Genomic DNA, 19,764 nt, shown 5'->3' with positions numbered 1-19,764 from the left:
TTTCCATCACCGCTATTTTCAATGCAGCAAAAACCTGCAGAAACTGGGTCATTTTCAGCCACAGCCCACAAAAGAAAAACGGGGGGTTATGAATATCCAATTCTAGAATAGCTTTAATTGGTCATATCTTAAACTAGGAGCCTGAGCCCCAGGAGGACAAGATGCTGCAGTGAATTTATGGAGTTGAAACACTGCAGCCTGGGCAGCCAGCTCTGCAAGTCATCCTCGGAATCAACTAACGGATTTTACCGCTAGCACAGCCAGCATGGCATACATGGGAGCAAGCAGGCAACCCCACAACTCGGCACTGCGCACACTTCTTGGCTACATCCTGCCCCTAGCATTTCCCTTATTCTGATTCCCAAAAAGAAGAGCTAAATATTTTCATTTATGTCATCAGTCTTTAAAGGTTGAATCAACTCTTTTGCTTTCTCTGAGTTATATTTTTAAGTAGTTTCATAAACGCAGTTGTTATATAAATATGTTTGGTGTGCTTGCAGAAAGGAATAAGAATTGCAAAACAATTCAAACCCTTAATATGCCACGTTCCTGTGTAATGGAATCTGTATATGAAGGATTAACTCATCTAAATCGTTTACAGTCTAAAGATGAACTAGTCTGAAGGACAGGAGACAAGGCATTACTAAGATATATTTCATTTTATTTTTATAAAAAAAAAAAACCTTGCTTGAGAGTATAAAATGAAATTGAGCCATGTTTCTAAAGACAGAAGTAATTAAGTCCGGAGATTCAGCAGCTGGTGGCATTGCTGCCTGATTGATTAAAGCGTCTCTAAGACCCTGCCTGGGACAGCTGGCCCGAGATCGCCTCTTACCTGGATGCATCTGCTCCGTGCTGCTCCGCAGTTTGCTGTAGCCATGGCTCAAGGGCACCCTCTGGTAATGAGGCGGGGAAGAAGGAGGGGAGGCGAGGGGTGACATCGTGGGAGACTGTGTTTCCTGCTTCAAAGAACCAGAGCAGAGTTCAGAGGCAATCACTCGAGAAGCCTGGCACTCTGAGCTGCAGTTATGAAGTATAACGCAACTCTACTGCTGGTGAGCCAGCTAATTTAACAAATGGTGGAAATGTTTTCTCAAAAATACAGCTGGGTTCAAAAGCAGTGTCTGAGGATTCAAAAGTCTCCCAGAGAACAAAGTCTCGCTAGCACTCAGGTACCTAAATTACTAAAACAAGCCTGGAACACTTGCAGTTATTCCAATAATATTTTCCTTTGGAAAAGAAAAGACACTGATCACATGAAATAACATTCATACTCCCCAATTTTGATCTCTCTGTAGACAGATTCGATATTCATTCATTAATAAAGACCCCTATTTCCTGCATTTACGCTTATCAAGTCTTCTAGCAAATGTGGATACTTAAAAAAATATTTAAAATTCTTACAGCTAAATATTCTTGGAGTTTACTATGCCAAGTAAAATGCCAGTTTTTTGCACTGAGAGATTGCCAAACAGTTCATTATGGGTAAACCAGTCCAAGTAGCCCACTCCTAAACACTAGGATGGAGCCATAAACACACTGCAATTCGACTCTCAATTCAAATGTGAACTTGACGCTGGACTCTAGGCAAGGTAAACAACCTCACTCCGCTACTGGGTTCCCTCCTTTGCATTTTTTAATATTACCAATAGACTGGTAACTGTGGAGTACCCAAGTATCAAGGACACAGTACTTTTTATCAACAGACACTATATAAGTGCCGTTAGTCTAAAAAATATGCAAACTGAGATACTGATTGATATTCTTCTTTAAGAAAAAGAATATTTGCTTTGAAGTGTGAGCTCACCCCCACGGATTGGGTGGGCCTAGCATAAACCCAGCCTGAAGTAAAAGAATGTGTCCTCAATCACTCGGCCAGGAGATAGACCTGGAAAGTTCCTAGGGCATCAATCATCCCGGTATAGTGGCCCCTCATCCCAAATGCTGGTGGGAAAACATGCCAAAGAGTGTTGACTGAAGCTTCCTACACTCCTTTTTACATATATCCCTGAAGGAATAGTTTAAAATGTATCAGAATTATGGCAGCCACAGTACCTGGAGTTGTTTAAGACGACACACTATACCTCGCTTAACCATAAATATAAAGAATTTCTGCAGCAACACCTCATATATCCGGCGTTATCAGGGTGAGCAATATAAATTAGTTTTCTGACTTAATCCTATAATTTCACTGCATTTAAAAAAACATTTTGATTCATCTTCCTAAAATATAACAAATTTCTTTGCCTACAGAAAATATTGTATTGAATATAATTTGACTTGTCTGCATGATCAGTATCTTTATTAGAAGTATGGGCTATACCTGATGCCCTCGGGGTTACTAATGTATATGACTATTTACCCCTTCTTGATAGGCTTCACTCTTCTGGAATTTTACACTTTTATCTACCAGTCACCACCCAACTATTACAACTAGTGGTGTAATTTTAAAAGTGCATCCTCCCTATCCTCTTTCCTAACCTGCTAAATGTGTAATGGCAGTAGTTCCCAAGATGGCATTCCAAACACGCTCCCCAAGAAAAGATTCCCTGGTGAAAGAAGCTGAGTAAATGCAGGTCTCCAAGTGTCTTTATTGCAGGATTTTTCAGGGCACTTAATGTGCTAATGCACACTGTGAACCTCCCAAACTGAGGATTTCGTCTTCCCTCAAGAATGGAATATGAAGAACCATTCTCCAAACATATCTAACCAGAGAAACCTTTTCTCCAGAGTTTTTTGGGGTTTTTCTTTTCTTTCTTTTTTTTTTGGAGAGGACCTACTAAAAAGTCTTATAAGTTGCATTTCAAAGAACCCATTTGGAAATGCTAATTAGAGAAATCAAATAAGTGCGCTAAATCGGCAGCCTTACTTTGGAGACACGATTCGACATTAAGGTAGGCTCTAAAGGGCCCATGGGTGGCTCATGGCAATTCCTGTGTGTCCACCTCTTTTTCTTGCTACAAAGGAACTTCACTGGCTCACTTCCAAGTCTGTAACTGTATTCCAGACGGTGAGATTTGCTGGAAGCTTGACAGCAGACATGAGGCACTGCTGTTACGTGAGGTTTCATGGTCAGAATCAAATGGGCATGCCTGGTCAGACTGTTTACCTGTTTATCTTCATCATCCATTCTTTTGAAGGTATTTTTTTCCGAGATTAAATATGGAATCTGAACCTTAGTTCCATGCAGCTCGGCTGGGTTCCCAAATCGTATCTCACCATCAGTCTTTGACATCATAAAGCGAGGCAGCGGCAATTCTTTAGGACCAGAATCAGAAAAGCTCAAGTAAGACTTTATTTTAAAACTGCAAAAAAGGGGAACTCAATGGCCAAAAGATGAATCACGTTTGAGGAAAAATTCCAGAGCACTAAATATAGATTAAATTTTCATTTCGACACAATGAGGACTCCTATAATAATGTCAAGATAGAAAAATGCTACAGTTTTACCACAGTATTCTGGTTGAACATTTTTAAATGCCATCAAATCACTGCAGAACTAATTCAGGTTTTGGACTGATCTTGCACTTCAGCCTCTAGTCCAGTACCAAGAAAAAGGGTGTAAGGTTGCATAAACACAATAAGTGACAAATGGTAATAGGCGAAAAATTATATACAGTGCTTATTATATGCCAGATACTGTATTAAGATCTGCAAATATTAACTCATTTAATCCTTACAACAACTCGATAAGACTATCATCAGCCTTCTTTTACAGATGTGGGAACAGACACCAAGAAGCTAAGTAACATCCTCAAGATCACACAGCTCATCTGTGGCAGAGCTGGCTAATACCCAGTGTCCAGTGCTGCTGCCCTACAAGAAAGGCCCCTCATTCCTAAGGCAAACTTCCTGGGTAGAACAGTTTCCCAGCCCATGTCATTCCTTAAGGGATTTTCACACTCAATCTCCAGTTGTCTTTTCATAATGGAATAAGGAAAATGGTATCAAGTTAAAGCAATTAGTCCAATGTTCAACCAGATTCCACCGCCAAACCCATTAGCCACACTCACAATGCTACAAAGAACTGAAATGCAGCGGTCTAGTATATTTACTTATCTTTCGAACCTGACAAAACTATTCTGAAAACAGAAATGATGCTTTGGTACACTTCTAGTTCTCAGCACAGCAAATCACACACAATCACACAACACAAAGAACTCCAAAGTGGGGATAATATTATGAATTATGCATAATGATTTGCATCTGTATCCATTGTTCAGGATAATACTCATCAGTGTGCCTTTGTGTTTCCATCGACTCTCTAGTCCAAAAGCACAGCTGCACTTCCAATGATTGATGTTGTGCTAAAGCCAGAAAACATCTTAGCAACAGTAAGCAAGTATCCTAGCTCCCCAGGCAAAGAAGACTCCTGGCTCTCTAATATCCACATCATGTTTATTTTTAGTTGCTATGTCCACATTTGATTCAAATACGTAGGCAATATGACAAATCACTGCATGATCAATCAGCCCAGGACCCAAGAGACATAAATAGAATAACCAATCTAGAAAATTAAACCAAGGCTCTCCTGAAGAGAGGATGGCTGCCATTTTTAATGTTTCCCACCCTCAGCAGCTCTCCAGCACTCAAGGCAGAAATGGACTTCAAAAAAAATGGCAAAAGAAAATCTAGATTTTTAGTAAATCAAACATAAGCTAATTCTATGGTTCGCTTCTCAGAAAGGAATTTGTTTCAGTTCAGTCTGCAAAAAGGATCTGAAAAGATCAAGCAAGATCACATAATAATTTGTACCCTGATCTGCCCAGGAGAGGATGACTCTGAGGACTACTTGAGGGAGAAAAGAAGTGGTCAGCATTTGTAAGCTCCCTGACTGGCTGGCTCTCACTAAGGTGAGGCTAGAGATGCCTAGTGCCAATATTTAAGGAGGCACTCATTCTCTCAGGGCCACGTAATCACAGAGTCGGTACTTGCATGGCCCTGAGAGTGAGTGCTCCCTTAAATTATGCACCCAGGGTTCCTCTTACCTCACCCTAGTTCAGGCCCTGGTCTAATCAAATATGTACTCATAGTTTAAGCAAAGCTCTTGGAAATGTTGCACTTGGCTTTCATTAGAAGTCACTCTCAACCCTGGCTCCACGTAAGAATCACCTGGGGAGCTCTTAAAAATACCAATGTTCAGGCCATACCCCAGGCTAATTAAATGAGAATTTCTGGGGGTGGCCCCAGGTACCTCTATTTTTTATTTTGCATTTAAAGCTCTCTAGGCGATTCTCAAGTGCAGGAGAGGCTGGAAACCAGGGCCTAAGATGAGGGCTATAAGAGTCCCTCGGGAATTCCAGCTGACTCTGAATCCAATTGTTTGAGCCTCAAGAGTGACAGGTGATTAAGACTCACTCCCCATGCATAAGTATCCATCTCCTCATTCATTCATTCATTCACTCATTCAACAAGCATGCCCTGAGTGCCCACAATGCCCCATAGTACAGGGGTTACCAAATCCTCCTCTCTTCCCCTCCCCTCCAGTAAGCTCTCTGACTAGTGAAGACGACAGATAAAAAATTAGTCAAACCTGTGAAGGAGTATTTACAAACTGATAAAAGTGCTGTGAAGGAACAGATGCTGAGAGGATAAAGTAGGGAGGGGATTGTTACACAGCAGCATTATCTAACGAGCCCATCCAAGGATTACCTAACTCCCTAGGGACATATACTTTTGTTTTTACTATCTTAATTAGGCATTTTACAATTCTGAAAGGGTGGATATTAACCTGTAGAAAACTGTTAGCTAACAAGCAATTCTTGCCTAATAATACAAATGAATTTCATCTTACTAAGTATAATAACCAAGTTCTAGTTTTATTGCCCTATAGGGCATTAATCAATTTTATATGTAATTTAGCAATCTTATTCCAGCATTTTTTCTTTCCATGACTATAAATACTTTTGATTCTCTTATATACTTTCTTGAACCAGCTTTTAATGGATTATACTAGGGAGTGAGGGAAAAGGGGGAATCAAGGATGCTTCTAGGTTCCTGGTTTGAGCGACTGTAGATGGTGGTGGCATTTACCAAAATGGGAAAGGCTAGAGGTTAGAGGCTAACGCACATACACACAGGTGCATGTCATTCATGAAGTAAGGGTGGGGCTCTTACAGAAGGGTGAACTCACAACTCCCTGGGTGTGATGGGGCTACAATAGCCTTTCAACTAGGTTCTCAGAGAGTCTGCCCTTTGGCCTTCAAGGTTTGTGTCATCACACATTAAGCTAATGGCTTTCAAGAAACAAATTGGAAAATTCTAAGTGGCAGCTCAAAGTTTGTCCTAATCTTACCTTCATTCTTACTCAACATAGGCTGTCTACAAATAACTTTTAAATAAATCTTTAAATGAAGGAAGAAAGTTCAAAATTAACTCTGAGTATACTTAAACTCTCAGAGGCAAAAGGCACCAGGATTGATAAAATACAACCAAGAAAGCTTTATATGTGTGAAAAAGTGTTAATCCTGTATACAAATGATAATTTAGACAATGCTTCCCCCTTCTTCTCCTCACCCCCTCAGAAACTGAACTGTAGATCTGGGCACAAACCAGGTAAAAGACTTCAGTCTAACTTAAAAATAATCAACAAAAGTGTCAAAAGTTTATTCTCCTACACAACAAAGCAGATCTAACTTTTCCAGAAAATAAAGTTGGATGATACTACAATAAAGCTTCGTGACCATTACAATGGAATGCAAACTATCAGTGCCTACCACAAATCCAACTTCGATGTGATGTAAGTTTAATCACAGCAAGTGACTTACAGCAGTCACTGCTGTGCCTTACAACAATAAATACCAAACCTGCCACTGAAATAATGCTGCATCAAGAAACCTGTTTAAAGGAACTAAATTATGTAATACCAAGGGATGCCTTTTGGGTCAGATTTTCTTCCCCATTTGGATAATATTCCATGATTACAGATTACAGTCAGCACCTTACTAAATAGAATCAAGAAAAGGCTAGTATGCATAGCAACGAAGAGCATGGGAACTGGAGGCTGAGCTCCTGGCTCCAAACTCTACCAATCTTGTGCCCTTAGGCAAGTTACTCAACTCCCCTAAACTTCAATTTCCACATCTGTAAGACAGGGATAATAACAGTACTACAGTAGAGACTGCCAGTGTTCACCCACAGCCACTTCTCCTCTCTTTGCAGGCACATCGGAGATTTACATCTCCCCCAGTCTGCTCTGTGGTTCAGATCACGTGACAAGTTCTGGCCAATGCACTGTGAGCAGCACTAACATGCATCACATCCCGACTGAAGCATTTAACTGCTAGAAATAGTGAGAAACTATTTCTCTGTTGTGGCAATTATGGGAAAAGGAGCTATGTTGGAGGTGCCACAAGATAAAGCAGCCAGGATCACAGAGCCAGGACCACAGGGAAGGCAGCTGCCCTAGAAGGTCACCCCGACCCACTTCTAAGCAGTAAGTGAACCTTTGTTTTGTTAAGTCACTGAGATTTCACTGCTGTCTGTTATCGGTTTATCCTAGGAAATGCAAAATGACACAAATACCTAATTTAGTAGGACGCAGTAAGGCCTAAATGACACAAAGCCTACCATACACTAAGCCTTTAATAAAGATCAGCAGAATGATCCTGGCCCCCTAGTGGTTAGTGGAAAAGGGCTGTTTCCCACAGTCGAGCTATCACAATCTTCTCAGCTACCTAGAGCTGTCCTCCAAGGTTACCATGGACTAACAACAAATTCTGAATCCACTCTGAGGTCTACCAGGGACTTTGCAGGAAAGGTGTGAACAGTTGAGTCGTTTCTATCTCAAAATGAGGAAAAGGAAAAGTTCCTGCATAGCTGTATGAACATATGAAAGCAATCCATATCAGAGTGAATTAACAGAGGACCTCAGCACATCCCTTGAATAATCGCTTTCTTCACACAAATTTGTAAAATCAACATTGAGGCAGTATAAATGACGTTAAGGGTTTGGGGTTTTGCTTTTCATTTAAGTTGTAGAAAGTGCTCAAGTATACAGTAGGTTGGGGGCAGGGATGGCAAGATAAGATGTTAAGTCAAAACTTTGAGAAGATAAATTCATTCGGCTAAAATTTTGGTAGCCCCAAAGTACTTACTAATCATCAGAATAGTGCTTCAGGGAACTGAGGAGTTAAAGGATGATCAGATCTGACGCGGCTGGCAGGGACAAGACAGAGAAGAGGGGCAGTTCCACTCAAACTCTCCCAGTTACTGGTACCCTTGTCCCTAACACAGTCTTAAAAGACATTATAGATTCCTCTAGTGGAAAATTAAACCAAATATTACTATTTTGCCATGAGCTCTAGAATTCTTGTCCCAATCTCTTCCTGCTAAAGAACAAAAAATATTTTAAAAGCAAGTCAGTTAAAAGGAATTAATCTAGGTGACTGAATTTTTCTCCCATTAAAAGAAAGAAACTAAGATACTGCTACATTTTATTTTCAGTTACAGAAGATTTGGTAAAAGCAAGGAGAAATTCCACAAATGCTTATAGAACAGGCCCTTAAACCCACTAAAAATGGTTCTCAGAAATAAGAAACCTGTCACAAATAATAAAGTGTAGAAATGGGAGCTACTTACCACACTGAATGCTCTCTATGCGCACAGGGAGGCCAGACTGTGCTGCAGCAATTAATTTCAAGGCAACGTAAAACTGTGGTGGACCAAAATAACCAACCCGCTTGGCACCACATAGTTCTGTGATCTGGAAACAGACAAGAACAACGATGCTGAAAACCCCATTTCATAACAAGGAAATGAGACAAGATACCTTATGAAATCTTAAGGATTTCATAGTGTAGCTAACCAAAAAGTCCCTGGAGAACCTATGTGTATACACTGGTTTCTTTTTCCTCCAATTTACAGGGAGGTTTTCAATTCAGATAATTCAATTCTACCTACTCGGGATGTTTCAAGACTGAGTGATTATTCCTCCTCTTCCAAAGATAAAAATAAAGGTGACAAAGGATGGCTGTTACTCTTACAAAAGAGAATGACTTTTTCAGGGGGTGGATTCTTATGTACAAAGTCTAGAAAGTCACTGGGGTGAAAAGAAAACAGATTAGTCATTACCACTGCTTACAGATGATCCTAGTTGATCAAAATTAAAAGTGATTATTTTTTAAAGTTCCCAGGCAAAATGACTTCCTAGGTGTTAAAATTACATCTTAAGTGCTCACTTCACAGAAACAAAAGTACTATACGTACAGATATTTGCAAGATATTGCAATCTTTCATTTGCAAACCTTAAACTGACACAAATCCTATTGATAGTTTTAAAATAACAAATTAAACTTTCAATGAGTTTTTAAACGTTATTTCAAAGTAAGTGATACTCAAAAGTTCTAATAATAGTAAGTGGGGGTGAAGAACTAGAAAGCATTCCCCACTTTCTGTGCCCCAGAGGAAAACATCATACTCTTCTAGAAATGTTCCATGCATATATGTAGCACACACGTGTGTTTTTCCGGTTTTTATCCAATACTTTATACAAATAGAATATCACATACTATTCAACTTTTTTTTTCATTTAGCAATACTGTTTTCATGCTTAAAGACATCTCAGCCTGGATCCCCACCATCCTCAGGACAAATTCCTATCTCCTTAGTATTTAAGTCCCTGCACAACCTGGCCTTGAACAGCTTCTTTGGGTTCATCTCCAGACAGACAGAGACAGACACAGACAGACACAGACACACACACACACACACACACAATTTGGTAGCTGCTTTCAGCTTCTTCCACTTTCCATACCCATCTTGCCCTTTTCCATCTCTGTAGCTAGTGGGCATACTGCCGAAAATGGAAAACTAAATAGCCTTAAAGTCAAGAGTAGTTTTCAATGAAGAAACTAATCAATTTTATGACTTTGGGCAAATTAATTCAATCTGCCTGAAACCCAGTTTCTTCATATGCAGCAATATTGTCTCTTTCATAAGACTGTTGTGAGGGAAAAAAATTAAATAATATACTAAACAAACCTAATACAATGCTTACCAAAATTCAAATAATTCTTGGGTTCCGTCCCATTCACCCTGAACTGCAACCTCCTCCCTTCCCCACTGGGTTTAACTCAAAGGGTACTTCCCTATGGCTCCTTCCCAAGTCTCCAGGTATGCTTTATTTTCCCAGTGCATTCTCTGACTATTCGAATGTCCATCACATGGTACATCGTCTTGAATTTGCTTCCAAATACAAGGGAGGAAGGAAGTGGGGAGTATGAGTGAAACAAGCCTGATCAAGAGTTGAAAACTCTTGAAGTTGGATGATGGGTTCATGGGAGTTCGTTCTCTTACTCTGTCGGTACTTTTGTATACGTTTGAAATTCTCCATATTTAAGCTTTTAATGACTATATCAGCACTTATCACATTATAGTTATGTTTTTCTCTGCCTCCCATTAAAATGTCTTCTCACCACTGGCAATGAGTAACTTCGATTCATCTCCTAGCACAAGGATAGACACCCAGAAGAGAGTCAAAAAATTCTCAATCAAGCCTTACAAATAAAATGTAAATGAGTTTTGCAACACAATCTCTTATTATGAATAAATTATACATCTTCAAGTACAGGCTTGCCTGTACATGGGAAAAAAACACCACCACCACCACCACCAATGCAATTCCAACACCGATATAGTTGTCTTACAGAATAATTCCTAATATTAAGAAATTGTAATTTTTGGTATGTGAATAACTATATTTCAGTCAGTGTTAATTAACTACCAAGTTAACTTTACGTTATTCCTTTACCATAATTACCACATAGAACTGAAAAGTTCTTAACAAAGGGTAAGTGAAATTGCTACTAAAACATATTCACTATGGTACTTTGAAGAATAACACCCAAATCTGACATAGGTAAGCTGCTTTATTTACCTTGGAATCGGTCCTTTGGTCTCATACACCACTAGAATCACTGTTTTGTAGCCAACATAGAATATACACACATAAGTGAGGTAAGCCCATAGGTCACTTTGTACACCAAACCTCCAAGAGACATGCCAAAAACTTTCCAGACTATTCAAGCCACAAAGAAGAGAAAGTAATCATAAGCCTTTGGAAGTTACATACATAAGCCTGGGACTTCTCAATCCCAAAAGCAGGTTAATTTTGTAAGTTTTTGTTTGTTTATCGAGGTTCAAAATGTTCTGTCTAAATTCTCCATAGAAAAGCTCTAAATTGTGGGTAGTAATGTTTTAATGCAATCTAAAGAAAATAAGGTGGTGCTTTATCCCAGATACTCAATTAGCAGGAGGGATTTTATATAACTGCTCCTTCAAACAGTCCAAGTTGCCAAGCTTTTCCAAAATAAAGGAAAAAATGAGAAGATTCCATTCCTCTTCCTGAATCTAAACTCCAAACCTGTAACACTCTCAGCTGGATCCAACTTAGGTTACATGTTGTGCAAATTTCTAATACAGAACAAGAACCTATGGACTAGTGTTTGTTTTCTCAGGTGGAAGGCAAGAGATGAAAGAAAAGGAGTGGATGAAATCAACTTCCTTACAGCTTACAGATGTACACTAAACTGTTGGGGTGCTGGATATGAATCAGAAAAATTCACCGACTATTGCAGAGGAACATGGACGAAGTTCTGGACGAAGATTGAAGGCCACTAAAATAGCTTCCCTCCTACCTAATTCTGAAAGATTAAGTGACTGTGCTGAGTAATCAGTCCACACCCGTTCCAGTTTGCCTAAAATAATACTCTTTGCTAGATGAAATATAATAAATTTTCAGAACTGTTCAAAGGTTTGAATAAGCTTCTCTCTTTTAAATATTTTTAAAGACTTCCTTAGAAAGTTTTAAAATGTTAAAAAGTCTTGGTGAAAGGGGTTGGAAGAACTGTACAAGAGCACCAATGAACCCCTCTTTTTTATTCTCTCCCCACTGCAGCTGGCGACATTCAGATTCTTTGCTCACACATCGACTGCTTCAAGTCCTGCCCCCAGACTCATGCAACTTCACACACCATCCTCCACATTCCCTCCATAATATCTTATTACGACAAGATTGCCCCCCAACTCACATGGATTTCCAGGCTTCCTTGTCCCTTTTCCTATAAAACCCAGACTCCTAAGCATAGCTTTTGAGATCCACCCAACCTTTCCAACAACCCCATGTCTGTCTCCTCGCCACCCTGGATCTAAGGTTTCCGCCACTTCAGACGCCAACCATCTCTCAACACAAGAAAGTCATTCAGGGCTCTGGGCACCTGGTGTGTCCCCTGCCTGGAAGTTGGATGTCTCCCAACTTCTTTACCTACCAGGCTCATTCTTCAAATCACCTCAAGACCAACCTTATCTTTGAAACCTTAGTCAATTCCATACAGTATGTTTTTCTGCATTCCCATAACCCTTTTCAGTAGGTTTCTATCATATCACCAGCCTTATAATACAGCAAAATCAGTATTTTAGCCATTGTCTCCACTATACGCTATCTCCTTCCCCTACTCCCCAAATGCCCAACCCAAGAGTGTATCTTTAGCATTTGTATCCCCCAGGACTCACACTTTACAATGCTTGTTATATATTTAGTTGCTCAATGAATGTTTGCTGAATTAATTAGTTTTCACAGCCTGTAGTAGCAGAATTGTTCTCCTTTCTCTCATCTTGTAATTACTTTTACAAGTGGTTGCTAAATTAGCTTTAGTCACCTCACACTATACAGCCACAAGAGTTCCTGCAGGAATATAATAGGTTAACTTCTGTTCCCTCGCTTCTGAGCCAAGAGGGGCTTTAGGGTTAAAGCATGAGGAAAGGCCTCCGCCATGCTTTATCCTGGCCCTCTGCCTCGTAGTCCAGAACACCTCAGTGGTGCTCCAGCCACATAGCACTCCAGAGGTGCACCACGGCCTTCTTCCTGAGTCTCCTATTCAGCATACCCCCAGGGGATGTCAGCCCCCCACGTAGGCACCCTCAACAAAATATAGAGGAGAATTTGAAGTACATGGGTTTAAAAGTTGTACCTCAGCTTCTCAGGAAATAGCTGAAGAGCCACATCAACTATCTTGGGTTTTCTTTTCCCATTCATTTATATGTCCTAAAAATCAAGAGGGACTTTCAGTCCAGAGGGAGCTGGGGGAAGGACTCAAGAAAATGACCCCCATATGCAATTACCCAACATTAGATACCACAGTATATGCCTAAGCCAAACCACCACACTGTTAAAGAGAAGACATTCAGTGCTTAGGTGTGATTTCATTCAGAGAAGCCTACTAATACCTGAAAATATTACTTTAAAATGTACTGGGAACCTCTCATTGAAAGCATTGTGCTCAGTGCTATTTTAAGAAGTGAGCAGCACTGAACAAAACAACTTATCCTTCTCACACTTCAAATTAACATTATCATACAATATATGATCCATTTATTTTCTCAATTATCCTAAAAACATCCTATAGAACTGGATTTTCTTTTTCCGATCCAGGACTTAATTAATGCTCATGAATTACATTTTTTTTTTCTTACGTCTCTTTAGTCTTCTCGTAATCTTGAACAATCCCCCTCAGTTTTTCATGATACTGAATCCTTTCAAGAGTTCATTTGTCCTGCAGAAATGTTTCCCATTTTGGATTTGTTTCCTTGTGATAACATTCAAGTCAAACATTTCTGGCAAGAACACCACACAGGTGATAGGGTGATACAGTAAGAAGTACACATCACTGAAGGGCACATAATGTCAGAATATCCCACCATTGATTGTCAAGCTTAAGCATTTGGTTAAGGTGGTAACTGCCAGATATCTCCATTGCAAAAACACATTTTCACATAGTACTTTGAGACCATATGAACAGTCAATCCCCTAAAAATTTGGCTTCTAAATCTGTTAAATACTAATGCTCAGTAAGTCTAGTTAAATTACATCAACGAAATGGGAATCATAATGCAAAATCACAACAAAGGTGGGGAAGATATTTATTCCATGAGGTAGGTGTCATTACCTCCAGTTTATGCACTAATAAACACAATTCAGAAACTGATAGGTTCGAGGTCACAAGTTCAGAGCCAGTACTCAAACCTGCATGTGCCTGGGTCCAAAGCTCCATCTTTCCATTACATCAGGGGTTGGAAAACTACTGTTCATGGGCCAAATCTGGCCCGCTGCCTGGTTTTGTATGGCCCACGAGTTGAGAATGGTTTTTACAGATGAACATTTGCAATCAATTTGCTGACAGGGAACAGTAACTTTGAATCCCGTAAGGTAAAGTGTTATCCCCATAGCAAGAAGTCCATGCTTTTTACTAATAGACCTGTATTACCAAAAAACAAATTCTACTCATTATTATATTTTGAATACGTTAATAAAAAGTTCGTGGAAGTTTATTTTCTCTCTTAAGTACCAATATCCTCAATTTTGCCTCTGGGCCAACAAAGCCTAAAATATTTACCACCAGGCCCTTTACAGAAAGGGTTACCAACCCCCACATAACTCACTGCCTCCCTGAGCTGCACTTTATATTCTTGCAGATACCCTCAGTAGCCATGCAGAAAGGGTGTTCTCTTGAAACAATCAGCTACACTAAGTAAATGCCCACTTAAAGAGTGAACGCTTCCGTTAGAAGAACACACTTGTATTTGCTCCCCACTTCCGTCCATTTACATACATTTAAAATTTCCAGAAGCTTTTGACCAAGGACTTCCTACAAAACTATAAACTTCCACGGCGACCGACTGGAGCAACTGGATGCCATGTTTCAGATATAAGAAAATCTATTCAATAAAAAGTTTGCATTTTTTTCAGCTTTAAGGTATAACTGACAAGTAAAACTGTCACATATTTAAAGTTTACAATGATTAAATATACATATACATTGTGAAAGGGGTCCCGCCATTCAGTTAAGACATCCGTCGCCTTACATATTTAACTTTCTGGGGGTTTTTTTGGTGAGAACACTTAAGTTCTACTCTTAGCAAATTTCAATTATACAATACATTGTTATTAGCTATAAACACCATGTTATACATTAGATCCCCAGAACTTATTCATCTTTTAACTGAAAGTTCGTATCCTTTTACCAACTTCTCCCCATTTCTCCCAGCCCCTGGCAACCACCATTGGACTGTTTCTGTGAGTTCAACCTTTTTTTTATTATTATTATTCCACATATAAGTGAGATACCATGCAGTATTTGTCTTTCTCTGTCTGCCTTATTTCACTTATTTGCTTTTCATTTTTAAAGGGAAAAGGTGTTATAAATCTTCATAACCATTCTTTGAAAATGTCTTTCTGCATTTGTGAACTGATAATGATCCAAGATCTCCCAACATGTAAGGTATTCCCAAGTTGCAAATCAATTCTGAAAGCTACATTATCTTCCAGATCCCCCAAGATGCCATTTAATTTAGGGCGAGAGAGCCTATAATAAATTATAAGCCGAATCCAGCCCAGATGATAAATACAGGCCATATTGGCAGAGGCTATGGCCCAGATCCGGTTTGTCAGCATTCCTGGCACAAGGCCCAAAACTCACCCCAGTAGCACCAGCCTGCCGCCGTGGCTCAGATGGAATCTGAACAGGGAAAAGACTCTGGGCAAAAAAAATCAGGAACTTGTACACTGCTAGTGGAAGCACAGATCGGTGTAGCATCCAGAGTCTATTTGGCAATATCCATAAGAATTACAATCAACCTTTTGATCTAGCAATTCTACTTCTAAGAATTTATATTCCATTTTACACAAGCAAAATGGCACATGTACAAGGTCATTCAATACATACCATCTAAGACGCAGACAGGAAAACACTTAGAGGTCCATCATCTAAAGTATTAATCAATTGTCCTTCATCTACACAATAGAATTCTAGGCAGCTATAGTGGACATTTGTCATATCTGTAATTGCCCATCCATCATCTTGTGAAAAGCCTTTCTCTATTTGGAAAAATTTCTCTCAGCTTGAAAGTCGAGAAACAATTTCCTAGGCTCCTTTGCAGCTCAATTGCAAACATGTGACCAAATCTTCACTGATCCGACAACGCCACACAAGAGTTTGCTTTAGAAATGAGAAATGTAAGAAAAAAAGGCTCTGCTCAGAGCGTCCACTTTCGCAGGTGGAAAGCCCCTGTAACTGCGAGGCCGCCATCCTGGCTCACGACGACAGCAGAGGCAGCTATAGTCGAGTCAAATCCATGCTGTCTGCTGCTCAGTGCAGGCAGGAGCACCAGTGACTTCCACTTAATATAACAAAGTTTGGGGCTTTGTTTCTGGAAACTTCGATGCCGGCCTCTTCCTCCAGCCCTCCAAACAATTTCAGGAGTTACCTAAAATCCTAATCCCTTTTTGGTTTAACCATCTAGATTGGATTCAGTTGTTTGCCACAAAAACCACCAACTAGAAAGGAATGAGGAAGCTCTCTGGGTACCAACATGGAAAAGATCATCAGGTTAAAATAAACTGTTGGCAAAAGCAAGGTGCACAGTAGTATGGTAGGTATGATTTTTTAAAAGGGGTTGAATATAGATGCATTTACTTAAATACATAAGACAGGGAGGGAAAAGTTTTTCATCTTGTATTTCATCTTGTACCTTTTGAATTTTGAATCTTGTGGATGATCTATTTAAAAATAAATTTAAAGCAACTGTGAAGAGTACGAGACAAAGCCTAACCCCATGTCAGCAAGATATTATAGACATACCTCAAACCGATTTCCCTTCCACGTGCTCTAAGTGCAATTTCAAAACTAAGTGCCAGCCTGAACAAAGCTGCAGTGGCCTTCACTCACCAAGCCCAGATTTAACACACACCAACGCAGAACAAGGCAGCATCTAGCTTTATAAAAACTAGTTATCTTCGTCAAAGGTAGCACTGATTAACTGTTCTCCCTTGGTCTCGAGTCTCATCTACTGGAATGAGGCAGTCAGAATAGATAGAAAGCGAGGCTTTTTCTAGCTCCAAAAATCTATAAAAAGGAATTCTATTGGGTGAAAGTGAAAACTACGGTTTGAACCTCTCCCTCTGGCACTTAGCACGTCTACTTTGTATTATGGTTCCCAGTATACCTGCTACATCCATCCCCCTACAAGGCTGTAAGTCTCTTGAGCACAAATCCTGAAGTTTTAAAATCATCCTTGCATTCCCCATAGCACCCAATCTTAATGATTTCCCACCAGGAATGCTTTCAGAATAAGTTAAATATACCTTCTGAGTTTTTAACTCTTCACTGCACTGAGAACCCCCGTGCATGTTGTTTTGTACCTTTGGACTGTGATTTATGTGAATATACTGACCTACTCAAAAGAAAGTTTTTTTACGTTTTAAAGGATCAGCGACAGCACCTGATCCCAGGACAGCAAGAACCTCAGATGAATTCAGATAAGCCATCTTGTAATCACCGGATTCCAAACAAAGCCAAAGAGAAATACAACATATCCTCCCAGAACTTTGAATTTACTTAGTTTTTGTATGGAAGGGGGAATATTTCTGTATTAAAACACAGAACTAGGCAAAATTCATATGGTTCTTAAATTCAAAGAAATTCTACACTCAGACTAGCTGCTTTGCTTTTTGCACAATGGATTAGCACATATAGGTTTATCAGAGTGATTCTACAGATATTTATCATGCTCCTAGATTGTCTTCTGGAATGATGAAGGATTATAGGTAGTGATGGCATTTATGACGATAATTAATTATGATTTTTGTAAACTGGCCCTTCTTTGGCAAGCCAACACCACAGCTTTTCAAGCTGCCCAGCTGGCTACACGTGTGCGGGCACTCGCCACAGGGTCAGGAGCTCCTCAGGGTTGGCACCTGCCTGAGGACAAAGGGGATCTAACAACTCAAGGGTAGGGAGAGGGGAAGCCCGCCATGGGGTAAACCACCGAGGACAAAGGAAGCGCCCTCCCCACCATAAGACAGTCATCGTGATGTAAGAGAACAGTTTAGGAAGAACAGTAGAATTGACAGTAAGAACATTTACTGAGGGCCAACTGTGTGCCAGGCACTAACTTAAGTGCCAGGAATTGAAAAGAAGGAAACAAGCACTTGCATATACACACCAACTAGCCTTAACACCAGAACTGATTTAAAATGCAATTACAGTTCAGATTACAAAAAAGAAAATTCATTTTAGGATTCTGGCCCAGGTTTCTACACTCTGCATATCACAGACTTTTGTACAGCTGTAGGCAGTGAAAGCTCAGGTGAACACACGAATGCACTGCCAGGATTATATAAAGCTTGCACTGGTTCTGGCAACTCAGACTTACCTCAGCAGCCAAAGGATTCACTTTTTAAACAATTTGTTTGTTGGCATTTTTAGTGCTTTTCAAAAGTAAAATTACAGGTTGGGGGTTGTTTGGTATTTTTATAAGTTTGCTGACTTCATTCTACATCTTTTATTTCATACACACGCATGCGTGCACACACACATACTCAAACACGCATTTCTTTTTTAAAGAAACCACTGCCTTAGTGAGAGGAATAGAGCAAGCCAGGACATAATGCAAGTAGAGCATCCCTATATTATACACAGATCCTCGAAATGCTTTCAGAGGGAACAAATGGAAGTTTAGTCTCAGATCACACCAGTTTACTCTCCAACCTAAGCCCAGACAGATTGGAATTCTCCAACATAGAGCTAAACTCATACCAGAAAGTTTTTTTAATTTTTATTCTTTTTTTTCCAATTAGTTTACATACAATGTTTTATATTAGTTTCAGGTATACAGCATAGTGGTTAGACAGTTATATAACAAACAGCAGTTTCTGATGGAGTAGGCACTCTGACTTCATTAACTGAGTTTGTCAAATTCCTGGTGAAGATCTTATCCAATTGTTAAAATAACAAATGCTCATCTTGCCTCCCTGACATTCTAGCAGCCTCCATCTGAGGCGGCCCCTCCCCTCCCCCCCGGCAAAGCAGGCTACTACAGGGCATTGAAGCTGGAAACAGCCCCCCCCCATTCACGACTTCACCCCACAGCAAGACCTCATGACAACCAGCACACTCTGCATCATCATGCCAAATGCAGATGGATTTATAGGGCTTCAGCCCAACGAGCCCCAAGCCCATCCTGCTATTGGTGCTGCTGTGACCTAATGGCCACATTACATTGACCACACTGATTCTTTCCATGACCAAATCTTTCTCTGCCCCAGCTACAAACATCCACCCTTTTCCCCCTCTAGCTTAAAAAGACACTCATCATTTGAGGCCTAACCTTGCTCTCATTTGTCTGTCCTTGTCCTACACCTCATCCTGAGGTACCCGATACCCAAATCCCAAACTTTCCCTGCTTAGATCTCTTTCCACCAAGCTGTGTTTGCCAGGAGGGACATCCCTAGGACCCTGGTGGATGTCATGTATCTCCTACCTCGAATCACCAGTAGACATTGTTCCATTTGCATTGCCTGTTCTGATACAATCCACTCACACCGCCTCCTAAACTGGGGCCCTTTCTACATTGGACGAGCGGAGACCTAGGTCCTGATTTCTCCCAAGACATTCTATCCCAAGTACAGTCCATTCTCACAAACCTAGAGATTTGATAACACAGAGCGACTTGACAAAGAAGTGCCCCTGCCCTCAAAGGGTTTATAATCTGCTATGGCCTGAACATCTGTGTGCCCCCCACACACACACACACACAAATTCACATGTTGAAATCCAACCTCCCCGCAGTGTGATGGTATTAGGAGAAAGGGCCTTTGGGAAGCGATTAGGATTATATGGGGTCATATCGATCCCTCATGAATGGGATTCACACCCTACTAGTCACCAGACAGCTTGCTTCCTATCTCTGCTCTCCACCATGTGAGGACATA

At 40.2% G+C, this 19,764-nt stretch overlaps 1 protein-coding gene across 1 annotated transcript in view; it reads right to left on the bottom strand.

Annotated features, from left to right (window-relative positions):
* The window catches only part of REPS2 (RALBP1 associated Eps domain containing 2), a 183,319-nt gene that overhangs the window by 126,424 nt on the left and 37,131 nt on the right, over nucleotides 1-19,764 (bottom strand). The window contains exons 2-4 of the mRNA XM_011362988.2: nucleotides 8,580-8,703; nucleotides 3,110-3,258; nucleotides 836-962 (exon numbers count right to left, since the gene is read on the bottom strand). Coding sequence (XP_011361290.1) covers nucleotides 836-962; nucleotides 3,110-3,258; nucleotides 8,580-8,703 — 400 coding nt within the window. The remainder of the gene's footprint in view (nucleotides 1-835; nucleotides 963-3,109; nucleotides 3,259-8,579; nucleotides 8,704-19,764) is intronic.

The sequence above is a fragment of the Pteropus vampyrus genome, unplaced genomic scaffold (assembly GCF_000151845.1).
Source record: "Pteropus vampyrus isolate Shadow unplaced genomic scaffold, Pvam_2.0 Scaffold81, whole genome shotgun sequence".
NCBI lineage: Eukaryota > Metazoa > Chordata > Mammalia > Chiroptera > Pteropodidae > Pteropus > Pteropus vampyrus.
This window is presented reverse-complemented; position numbering and strand designations above follow the sequence as displayed.